Here is an 11,325-nt window from a genome sequence, read left to right as displayed (position 1 = left end):
CTCCAGAAAGGGCTTCTCAGCCAACCTGCAGGATCACATGTATGCCATGAACCCTCTGGAAAACTTGCCTAACTTTAACTCCCCCAGGAAGCTCCATCTTTATAGGACAGGGGCTAGACCATAGCTTTAGAATCTCTTGGAAACTAGTTTCTCTTACAAAGGAGGAAAACAAGGCTCAGAGAGGTTGACATATTTAGATGCACTTTTTTTTCTTTTTTAATTTTAAATTTTCTTCCACATCCTAAATGCTACATTTGATTTTTGGTTTCTTTTGTTTTGGGAGGCAAGGTCTCTATTATTTTGCTCTGGCTGTCTTGGAACCCTGGCCTCAAACTCAGAGATCCACTGCTTCCTGATTGCTGAGATTAAAGATGCCCATGCCTGACTAATTTTAACCAGTTTTGGCTGCATGGGTAGCTTGCAGTTACCCTCCTAAGACTTGGGTCTCCAGAGCCTGCTCCTAGGCTTGCCGTGGCTCCGTCAGCCATCTGGGAACACAGGTCAGTGAGGGAACAGGGAATGAGCAGCTATTTCCACTCTGACCCTCCCCTCCTGGGAGCTTACAAATTCAACCTGGCCTCCTTTCCGTGCCAGTACTTAATAACTTTATTTGCATTTGGCTCCTTCCACCATGTGGAAGAGTTGGGTGCTGGCAGCAGCCTGGGCATCCTGCGCCCTCTGGTGGGCCTCAGGAGCCATGGCCACACAGGACGGCAGTCAATCGTCTAGCACAAGGTTGCAGTGATCCTCACTCAGGTCTGGGCCCCAGACCCAACCTCGGGGAACTGGGCTTGTTGGGGTGAAGCCCTGAACCTCTGGCTCTCATACTCGCCCGTGTTGGACACCCGCATGTTCTGACGAGCCTTCATCTGCTTCACTCGGTCCTTGTCCACTTCCTGCTTGGTGAGGACGAAGAAGAGGATACCACAGGGGAAGCCGATGGCCCTAGGGATGGGGAGATGTGTACCGGGTTTGGGCAGGGACTGGGACTGAGCCAGAGGAGCTAGAAGAATCAGGCCAGCTTTGTCACTTGTACAAATACTGTGGTGAGACATCTTACACCTACCTGTCCTTTGTGCTGAGTGCTGGAGGGTCCCCACAAACCAGAGCCTCCTGCTGCTGCCTGCTTTAGACAACCGTAATAGTTCTCTATTACATCCTGGCCAACTCCAAACTCCTAGGCATAGTACTTAAAGCCCAGTGTGGTCCTACCTACCTCTTCATTTCTCCTCTGATGGCTGATATTTATGAGTCTCTTCACTTGTGTTGAATGCTTCTGTGTGATAGCCTAAGTAGCCCAGGCTTGCTCTGAGTTAGCAAAGGACCTCCCTGCATACACTGTCTCATGTCCCGTGCCAGACCTCTTTATTTTTCTTTATGGTGTTAAGCATGTGCACAACCACTAAGGTACATCGACCAACTCTCAGTCTTAGCAGCTACAACTGAAAGAGGGCATTGGTAAGGGCCAAATAACAGGAAGCCACGAGAGCTGGTGACAATCGCAGCTGGGAGCCTCAGTTCCCTCCTTGGAGGGATGGAAATGCAAGGTTTACCTCAGGAAGCTTAAAACGTTATATGGCAAAGTACTGTCGTACCTCAGACATTTGCTGGAAAAAAATGTTAATTTCCCTTCCTTTTACTTTAGTAATTGATAATCAGTAATATGCATTAAGGCCAGAATCACAACCACAGAACTCACAGCAACACTTCAGCTTCTACACAACACAATCTGACACTTAATGACTGGGATTGGAATGTTACCCCTGCTCCCAAAGGGAAGGAGGAATCCAATGACTCAAATTCAAATCAGAGTAGCTCAATCTGCCCCACAGAAAAGCCACGATCCCCCAATTTTACATATTTTTCCACCCTACCCCCCCCCCCCACCTCTTGTGAGAGTCCATTCCTTGACTCCAGCAATTTCCTTCCCTTGGATTCAGCCCTCCACCCGCATTTCGGAGAAGTTTCTAGGTCCCCACACCTTTCAGTGCACTCCCCACTGGTAGGCAAAGGGAGCAGTTAAACTCACCAGGCTAGCCCCACGGCTTTCATGGGGTTCTTGCCCCTCTTTCTGGGAATGTATTCTAGCTCAGGGGAGAGGGGCTCGGGCTCCTCCTTGCATTCTGGTGAGCTGTGGCTCTGCAGTGCTCTGGTCTTGTTCTGGGAAGCCTTGTTAGCTGTGGCTCCAGACAGGATCCCTGTGAATGAAGTATGGCATGTCAGTATGGGAGATGAGGAAGGGGAAGAGAGGCTGAGATTTGAGGAAGGGGAGTGACTGCAGTCTGGAGTAACAAGTGCAGTGAAGAGTCTAAAGAGAAATGGGAAAATCGCCATCGGGTGACACCTTTGGAAGGCTACTTAAACGTCACTGCGGGCTCCTCACCCTGGTGCCAAGGCAGTGAGCTTCGCTGCTGTTCTATTCAGAAGTCAGGCTGGGAAGGACTGCAGAGGAACTCACCGGAGACATACGTATGAAGGAAATCCGGGGAACTGTTTTAAAACTGCAGAACCTTAGCTATCCTTAAGGATAACTAACTCCATCCCGTCGAAGAGGAAGCTGAAGCCCGGAGACGAGCTGCTTCGCACAAGGTCAAACCGCTAATTACTTAGTGCTAGAACTCAAGCCTCCAGATGCCCAGGGCTCTTTCCTCTGCACTGCGGTGAGTGTGAAACCCCTGGGGCGCGGGAGTCTAAAGGTTTCTTTGGTACCCTCTCCAGCAATAAGACCCTAGACACGCCGCGCAACCTAAACGCAGGGGTTGGACTGGGTGACCTCTAGAGCATCTTTTCACCCCCAGACTCTCTAAGATCCTGCAGAGAGGTGTGGGCAGCAATTGGCAAGCTGACTTCCTGCTGTCGCGCTGGGTGGGATATGAAGGAAACGGAATCTTTTAAAACCCTGCCCTCCCGAGGGTCCCTCTCCTTACCCCGGAGGACGCGGGCATTTCTCGCCCCCCGGCCCTTCAGCGCCGTAGCAGCTACCACCGCCGCCATGTTCGGGTCCCACCCCCCTTCACTGCGCTCCCGGTCGGGAATTGTAGTTTGCGTAAGGGGCCTCCCCCGCGCCTTCCGTCCTGCCTACAGAGCAAAAACTACATTTCCCAGAAGTCCGCGTAGCAGGCCCGGGAGAACTACTCCTCCCAGGAGACCCTGGAGGCGCGCACGCTCGCTTGTTTCCCTTCAGCTGGGGGCGGAGTCATGTAAGGTGGAGCTTGGGCTCTCCCGCCACGCCCCGGCCTGGTCATCCTAGTTCTGCCTTATGATTGGCGGCTCTGTTAGTCCACCACTGTCGCTATTGGCCCGGATGCCGTCGCTCTTTCGGTCGGGAGTCACCTACGCCTACTTCCTCCCGGGAGGAGGGGCTCGAGTTCCGCGTCGTCGCGCAGAGCTGACTCTGGGAGGCGTTTGGGCCCAGAGAAGTGGATCGGTAGCTTTCGCCGCATGGAGTCCGAATCGGAGAGCGGAGCGGCCGCTGACACCCCGCCTCTGGAGACTCTGAGCTTTCACGGAGATGAAGAGATCATTGAGGTGGTAGAGCTGGATCCAGGCCCGCCGGACCCGGGTGAGAACTGACGCTCCTGAGGCCACGGGACAAGAGGCGCTCACCCCTGGCCTCTGACCCCTGCTTCTCCCCAGTCCCCCCTCCCCCCTTCCCTACCGGCCGTTCCTACCGACATTTCTCTCCCAGACCTCCTCCCCTACCCCCCACCTTTAGTTTCTAGGCCTGGCTGGGTGGGGGTTCCCTGACGCCTCCCCTGGCCCTTCCCCTCACACACCCCCTTCCCATCATGCCCTCTGTCCTCTCTTCCCACACGGTCGCTGGCCAACACCAGATCTTCAGACCTAGCCTCTCTCCCCCTCCCCGCCCCCCAAATGCTCTCTTCCTGCTCGGTACGTGTAGACAACATCTTAACCTTTTGCCACACGACCCACCCTAGCTTCACCTTTTTCATTCTTTAACCCTTACCCCATTCCTTCTATTATCTTTGGAGCTCCATCTTTTAATGCTTCTCTCAAAGCAGATGATCTGGCCCAGGAGATGGAAGACGTGGACTTTGAGGAAGAGGAAGAAGAAGAAGAGGGCAATGACGAGGGCTGGGTCTTGGAACCCCAGGAAGGGGTGGTCGGTAGCATGGAGGGCCCGGATGATAGTGAGGTCACCTTTGCATTGCACTCAGGTAGGCCTTTGAAGGGATCATCTCAGATCAGTGCAGATGGGCTTTTGAGTATGGCCTGTTGGTCCTAGGTAGCTATTATGAGAGACCAACGTGAAAGCCACCTACTTTGACCTGCAGGATATTCAAAGGAAGGGCCATAGGGCACTGGGGTTAAGTGTGACCCCTGGGTTCAAATCCTACCTCTGCTGTTTAGCAGTCTGTCAGCTTTGTTAGCTTTCTGGATCTTGGTATTCTTTAAAAAAAAATTATCTTGAATGAAAGTGAATGGAAGTAACCTAAGTGGAAATTAAAGGTAGTTTACACTCCAGAAGGGGCATTAATAATAATCTCGGATGCCAGCCTCATGAAACTCTCATAACTTAATTCATACCTAGCCTGGTATGGCCTGTCCTGTCAGCTGTGCACATGAAGCCACCTCTTAGCTTGCACCTCAGAGAATGTGGGAAGGGGAACAGCACAGCAGGGGGCTATGCTCCACAGGAGGTCACAGCTCTGTGGGCTCTGGAAGCGTTTCTCTAACAATCTGAGGCTCCAGACAAGAACTGGATGCAGCTGTCCCAGGAAAGAGCAACTATGGCTTTGGGGAGAGAGGGAGTGTGCTTCCTGAAGGTTCTGAAAGACAGAACTCTAGGTGAGAACCCGGTTCCATCCCCATTCTCATGGACTATGTCTTGGGACAGCGTCTGTGTTTTGTGTGAGCCTGGACCCCAAAACCAACACCTTGGCAGTGACAGGGGGCGAAGACGACAAGGCCTTCGTGTGGAGGCTCGGTGATGGAGAGCTGCTCTTTGAGTGTGCAGGTGAGAGGCTGGGGAGGTTGTGTTCCTTTGGACGTCCTGGCAGGGGGCCCCTGAGAAGACCCAGCTGCCGTTTACCAGCCTCCGTCTTGTGCCGGATTTAGGGACCCACAATGGAAGAAGAAGTGTTTGGCAGGCATTTGGACAGGACATGCTAATAGGCCAAGAGAGGCTGGCTGAGATGAGCATGGTGCTGGGGTAGGAACAGACAGGCACAGAGAAGATAGGCTCTGGTTGCTTAACAGTGGGGCCAGTAGTATCTGTTGTTGGGAAACCGGGAGTGTCTGGTCCCTGGCGCTGCAGCAAGTTTGGCCCCCTTCTTTGTTGAGGTCCTCCTACTTTCTTTTCTGCTCAGTTGCTTTTAAACGGTGACTAGATGCATGGGTCACTTGCCCCAGCATTTAGGTAGTTTTCAATGTTCTTTTTCTGCCACCTTTTCTTTTTAAAGGTTATATAGTTGGGTTGGCCTTGGATGTTGGCAAGGCCAGCCTCAAACTTGGTACATCTCTTAGGCAAACTTGAGTTTAAAACCTGCCTACTTCTCTTTGCTGCAGGCCACAAAGACTCTGTGACATGCGCTGGTTTCAGTCACGATTCCACCCTAGTGGCCACAGGCGACATGAGTGGTCTTTTGAAAGTATGGCAGGTAGACACGAAGGAAGAAGTCTGGTCCTTTGAAGCAGGAGACCTGGAGGTGAGATCCTTGGAGTGAGCTTCCACTCTGTGGGACCTTAAATGAGAGGGATAGCGGCAGACGGATCCCGATCTAGCCTGGAGAAGTTTGCCTAGAGCCATAGCAGCCCAGCTCTAGCAATGTATCTGTTCACCTGTAAAGTTCTCGCTGACCTTAGAAGGTCACGCCTTAGATGAGGCTCGTGGACTTAGGTAGGCTGGGTAGCAGGCCCTGCCTGCTGATCCTCCCTCTCTGATCAGTGGATGGAGTGGCACCCTCGGGCTCCTGTCCTGTTGGCGGGCACAGCCGATGGCAACACTTGGATGTGGAAGGTCCCGAATGGTGACTGTAAGACCTTTCAGGGCCCCAACTGCCCTGCAACCTGTGGCCGCGTCCTCCCTGATGGTGAGAGCAATTATCTCTTCCTGGGGGGTAGAGGTGGATTCAGTGACTTGGGGGTACTTCAGTCATTCCAGTCTCCTGCCCTATACTTGGTCTTACCTGTGACTCTAGGGGGAATTTGGGGACCCCCTACGCTATCCTTTCTGCTCATTCTTTCCTTGGAGTGTCTGAGTTTCCTCTGTCCTCTGGTTATCCATGCCTTGGTCCTTAGGGAAGAGAGCTGTGGTAGGGTATGAAGATGGTACCATCAGGATCTGGGACCTCAAGCAAGGAAACCCCATCCATGTACTGAAAGGTATCAGAGGGGGCGGGGTGTTTTCCTTGGCTTTGAGGGAGGAGCCTGAGAGCCAGGTATAGGACTCAAAACCTCTGTCCACCTGCTTGTCTAGGGACTGAGGGTCATCAAGGCCCTCTGACCTGTGTAGCCACCAACCAGGATGGCAGCCTGATCCTGACTGGCTCTGTAGATTGCCAGGCCAAGCTGGTCAGTGCCACCACTGGTAAGGTAAGTAGCCTGGGCTTCTTTGTCTGAACCTTCTGCCCCTCCCCTGTCCTTTCCCTCTTTGTCCAGGTCTGTGAGCCTCTTCTTTTACCTGTAGGTGGTGGGTGTGTTCAGACCTGAGACAGTCGCCTCCCAGCCCAGCCTGGGAGAGGGGGAGGAGAGTGAGTCTAACTCCGTGGAGTCCTTGGGCTTCTGCAGTGTGTGAGTGTGAGCAGAACCTTGGCCTGGAGACCCAAAAGACTGAGGGAGGAGGTGGCTTTGAGGAGAGATCTAGGTATTGGGACCAAGGAGGAGGGAAAGGTATATGAATCTAGGGCCTTAAGAGCCTTCTTTGTGTCACTTGCTTTCCAGCATGCCTCTAGCCGCTGTTGGCTATCTGGACGGAACCTTGGCCATCTATGACCTGTCTACACAGACACTCCGGCACCAATGTCAGCACCAGGTGTGATGTCTGGGGCTTAATTCCTACTTAGGGGCTGTTGTGCTGGCTAAGGGGCAGCCTGTCCTCTGTGGCCCCTCAGGGTGGGTTGGGGTCCTCTCTTCTCCCTTCTGACTTCTGCCCTACTCTGTTACTGTGTCACACTCCGGGACAGTCGGGCATTGTTCAGCTGCTGTGGGAGACTGGCACTGCTGTGGTGTACACCTGTAGCCTGGATGGTGTTGTACGTCTCTGGGATGCCCGGACTGGCCGCCTGCTTACTGACTACCGGGGCCACACTGCTGAGATCCTGGACTTTGCCCTCAGCAAGTAAGCATTGTGGGCTGGCAGCTCTAGAGAGTGGGTTTAGTGTGAGGTAGCACAGGTCCTTTGTGGAATGGGAGGCAATTCCTAAGGGAAACAGACCCAATGCCTGACTGTGTCCTGTAATAAAGGCATGCTGGGCCGTCCACCTGTGCAGTCACAGTCCTAGAACCCAGCCCTATCCCAGCGATTGGCAGTGAACTACCCATTGTGGGGCCTGACGCTGAGAATGAACCCGTCCTACTCGGTCTGTGTTCCTCCCATGTTAGGGGCTTCCTTCACTGGTTCTTCTGCAGTTTGCATGGGCATAGTTGAATCAGCTCCCTGGCTTTGGGAGAAGGGTCTGAGAAGCAGGTGCAGATTCAGGCAGGGACTGATGGTAGAGGCGATGCTGGAGCCGTTGCCTCAGGACCCCTGGGAGTGGGCTTGCGCTGGGCCTCAGGTTCCTCTGTCCTTTGACCCCTGTGTTCTGTCTACAGAGATGCTTCCCTGGTGGTGACCACATCAGGAGACCACAAAGCAAAAGTATTTTGTGTCCAGCGACCTGACCGTTAACAGCTGTAGCCTCTGGCATGGTGTCTGGTGTTGAGGGGGGATAAAGGGACGCCCCTGCCCCCAGCAGAGTTGCGGGGTGCAGAGGGAAGAGGAGGGGAGACCACTGGACTGCTTTCTGACCCCTTCAGCTGACCTGCTTACTCCTTGTCCTTTTCCTCCCTGGAGACCCGCCTTGCCAGGCCCTCCCTCCCCTGCCCAGCCCTGGGGCCTTGTAGGAGGCCATGTCTCTTTGACTTTGATTCGCTGGTGTGAGCCATGGGGTGCGTCTTTGTATGTTGGGGTTAGGTCTTTGAGGTTCCCGTTCTTTCCCTTCCCAACTCTCTGGGAAAGGAAAGGAGGAAGAGAGACTAGTTACAGATTTTAAAAATGTAAATAAAATATACTTCCCATTGGCAGTGTCTGTGTGCATTTTGTGGTGGCTGCGGGGGTGGGGTGGGGGTGGGGTGGAGTCTTCCTGTGGTGCTTAGTGTGTCTCTGGGTCCTTCTAGGGCAGTCCACTGGCCCCTCCCACTTCTGGAGATATGGAAGGAATAACTTGCCCTGATGGCCAGAGATTTATTTGGTCTGGGTGAGGTCTCATGGAGTGAAGGTTCCAATCCAAAGAAGTGGGGCACTGTGAGATAGAAAAGTGTTCTGGGAGGCAGCAGTAGCTGCTGCTTCCCTAATTCAAGTCCAGGTCAATGCTGCATTGGCTACTGGTGTGGTAGGCAGTGCTGGGGCCTGGATTGTCCCTCTTGGCTCTTCCTTGAAGCACTCGTAGACACCTTTGGGCAGCTGTCCTCCAGGGTGCTGTATAGCGCTGATCACCCAGCCCCATGGCCACAGGCACAGCGGCAGCACTGGCGCTGCCCAATGAGATGAGTGATAACAAAGTTCCAGGCCCTAGTGGTGGGCGACGCTCATAGGCCAAGACTGACAGGAGCAATGTGGCCACATAGGGCCCCCAACACAGCAAGAAGAGCAGTGTGGCTCCTGCCTGTGCCCTAGCCTGCCTCCAGGTGAGAGCCCTAGCCAGGGTTGAGGGTACATCGCGGCACACTGCCCGCTCCAGTCGGCGGATCTCACACAGCTGGCGGTGGGCAGTGGCCAACACTCGGACAGAGAGAAGGGCAGTGGCCCCCACGGCAGGCAACAGGAGCCCGTAGACTTCCAGGTAGAGGTAGGGGGCTGGGAAGACAGCTTGGGAGCTGCAGTTGGCATCAGGACTCCAATGGTTCCAGCCCAGAGCAGGCAGGCTGGCAAAGAACAGGGAGCTGACCCAGGTGAGGAACAGGGCTAGCCGCACACTTCCATGGGGCCGGAGTGGCTGCAACACTGCCATGTAGCGTTCCCCATGCACCAGCAGCAGATTGGCAAGCAGGGAAAGGAAACAAAAGTTGGGGGTCAAGTGGAGAAGGAGGCAGGACCAGTAGCCCTGATGGTTCCGGCTCCATAGCCCAGGCAGCATGGGCAGTGCCAGCCCTGTGAGCAGCCCGGCTAATAGTAGGCTTAGGAAGAAGCAGCCAGCAGGTGGGCTGCGCAAGTGGCGGTCCAGGGCGATGCCTAGGGCCAGGAGCAGGTTGGCGATGACGATGAGGCTTGCCAGGGCCAAGGAAAGCCCCAGAACCCCCATGGGAATGGCTGACAGCTCAGTGCTGTTGGGTGTCATCATGGGTCTTGGCACATGGAGGGTCCGGAGCTGCAGCCAGCATGCCTGGATGGAGGAGTGGCCAGAGTTAGGTTGGTCCTGCAGTCACTGCCCTGGTGGGGACAGCCCATTATCACTGAGGCTTCAGACTCAGACTCTGAGCCATACCTTTTTTTCTGATACAGATTTTCTCAGTTGCCAACTTAAAACAAACAAACTAACAAACCCTACATAGGAAAGTCATGCTTTTGGTTTCTCTTGGAAAATCAATTCTGGTGTTATCTTAGAAGAGGCTACACTTCAGGCGATAACCACAGTTCCCACAGGCAGCTTCGCCTCTCAGCCGTCCTGCAGCCCCAGGCAGCTATGTTTATGCCTGTCTAGACTGGAAGGCAACCTACCCTAAGCATTTGTCAATCTTTGCCTACCCACATCAGGGGGCCAAGAGAGGACAGTAGCTGGCCAGCCACTGGGTGAGAGGCTCCCAAAGGCCAGGTCTGGGAAGTCACAGAGTGCTCTGTTCCCGCACCCCCACCCTGTCTCCACGTGGAGCCTGTTACACATCAGTGAACAGCCTCCGGGTAGGACTTCCAGCCCATAAACTTGACTCATCCGCTCCACACTAGCAACAGAGCCCTTCCTGGGAACCGGAGGGAAGGGTGGGGAGATGCTTGGTAAGGAATTGGGGGTATTAAACAAAGACCTCCCCCCTAAATACAAGCTGAAACCAGGCTACAAGGAAAAGCCTCCAAACTGACTCCTGAGCTTACTTTTCCTTGGCTGCCTGGTCTCAGCCCCAGGCCACATTGCAGGGCCAGTGGGAGGGGTCCTGGATCCTGTCAACAGGAGCATCTGCTGTTGCTAGGATCAAAGTCAATACGGAAGGATTCTGCCCTCTGCTCCTCTGGCCTCTGTCCTAGGACCAGCATCAGCTGTACAGTTACCTTAGGCTGCAAGATGCTCTTCTTCCCTCCCAGTGCTCCCAACCCGCACTCCTGATGCTTTCCTCTCCACTGGCCACCTCCTTCGGGCTCCCCCACAGCCTGCCACTCAGACCTAGCTTTCCGTCTCCGGTAGCCCCCTAGTTTGTTCCCCTTTCTCCCTTCGCCACCCACTTTTATTAAACTACCGAGACCTGGCTTGAGCTAGAGACCCACCCTTCAGACCTGCACCAGCCTCCCTCAGTATAGCAAGAAAGGTAGAGATTATCCAGGGGTAATGTCCTGATGGGGTGTGGACCATGTCTCCTGAATGGCTTGAGCCAACGCAGTGTCGACCTCAGGGTCAGACCCGGAGGGGTGATGTGTAGCTACTCACATGGCTGTTAGGAACAGGTGGTGCTTGCAAGCTCTTCCTCTGAGGATCAAAGCATCGCATCAGCCACTCTTGCAGGTCTTCCCGCCATGCCTGGTGTCCTGGTCAGTGAGCGCATGGTGCTTCCTTCTATGGTGGAGACAGCAGGAACCAGGCTTGCCTGCTCAGACTCTGGCCTGGCCTGGACTCCTGAAGGGATGGAGGAGTCCAGGCTGAAGGACCTCAGTCTTGGCTCCGCCTCTGGGGTAGGACGTGGCACATCCTGACTGCTTTTACTGGGAGGGCTCCCCCCTCCTGTGTAAGTGAACCCTTCCCTAGCAGTCGGCTACATCATGAAACCTGGGTGGTGTTTCCTTACCTCTGAGAACCCTCTTGCTGTCCATTGCTGAACATTACCTGGGAAACACATTTTAGCTAATGAATGTTTGGTACACAACACTCCCCCCCCCCACACACACACAAACAGAGCCATTTTTAGGTATCTTAATCTCTGAATGTGCCAGGCAGCAGCCCGTAACCAGCCAGAATCTTCAGC

The 11,325-nt window shown here is 54.2% G+C and overlaps 3 protein-coding genes across 6 annotated transcripts in view; 1 reads left to right on the top strand and 2 right to left on the bottom strand.

The window, feature by feature from the left end:
• The window catches only part of Pnkd (PNKD metallo-beta-lactamase domain containing), a 72,735-nt gene extending 69,694 nt beyond the window's left edge, over positions 1–3,041 (bottom strand). Inside the window, exons 1-3 of one of the 2 annotated variants that reach the window (XM_021158299.2) lie at positions 2,928–3,041; positions 2,030–2,198; positions 583–945 (exon numbers count right to left, since the gene is read on the bottom strand). In XM_021158299.2, coding sequence (XP_021013958.1) covers positions 753–945; positions 2,030–2,198; positions 2,928–2,994 — 429 coding nt within the window. In that variant the 5' untranslated portion in view covers positions 2,995–3,041 and the 3' untranslated portion in view covers positions 583–752. Of the gene's footprint in view, positions 1–582; positions 946–2,029; positions 2,199–2,927 lie in introns of those variants that run through there. The other variant, XM_029474495.2, reaches the window with a different exon arrangement.
• Positions 3,042–3,348: 307 nt separating this feature from the next.
• On the top strand, positions 3,349–8,244 carry Aamp (angio associated migratory cell protein). Of its 3 annotated transcripts, none has more exons than XM_021158225.3 (11): positions 3,349–3,562; positions 4,023–4,178; positions 4,859–4,978; positions 5,530–5,669; positions 5,909–6,053; positions 6,262–6,345; positions 6,440–6,555; positions 6,650–6,753; positions 6,904–6,994; positions 7,146–7,300; positions 7,774–8,244. In XM_021158225.3, exons 1-11 carry the CDS (start codon positions 3,442–3,444, stop codon positions 7,847–7,849), a joined length of 1,308 nt encoding a protein of 435 aa, XP_021013884.1. In that variant the 5' UTR covers positions 3,349–3,441; the 3' UTR covers positions 7,850–8,244. The 3 variants fall into 3 exon arrangements, with proteins under 3 accessions (XP_021013884.1, XP_021013875.1, XP_021013891.1); XM_021158216.3 differs by having other exon boundaries at positions 4,020–4,178; XM_021158232.3 differs by lacking the exon at positions 3,349–3,562 and adding an exon at positions 3,665–3,891.
• A 266-nt stretch (positions 8,245–8,510) lies between these two features.
• Positions 8,511–9,506, bottom strand: Gpbar1 (G protein-coupled bile acid receptor 1). The gene has a single exon (XM_021177263.2). The coding sequence runs from the start codon at positions 9,498–9,500 to the stop codon at positions 8,511–8,513; it is 990 nt and encodes a 329-aa protein (XP_021032922.1). The 5' UTR covers positions 9,501–9,506.
• Between the last annotated feature and the right edge of the window lie 1,819 nt (positions 9,507–11,325).

The sequence above is a fragment of the Mus caroli genome, unplaced genomic scaffold, assembly GCF_978045245.1.
Source record: "Mus caroli unplaced genomic scaffold, Mus_caroli_1 scaffold_1, whole genome shotgun sequence".
NCBI lineage: Eukaryota > Metazoa > Chordata > Mammalia > Rodentia > Muridae > Mus > Mus caroli.
Note: the sequence above shows the minus strand (reverse complement) of the source record. Positions and strands in the feature narration are given on the sequence as shown.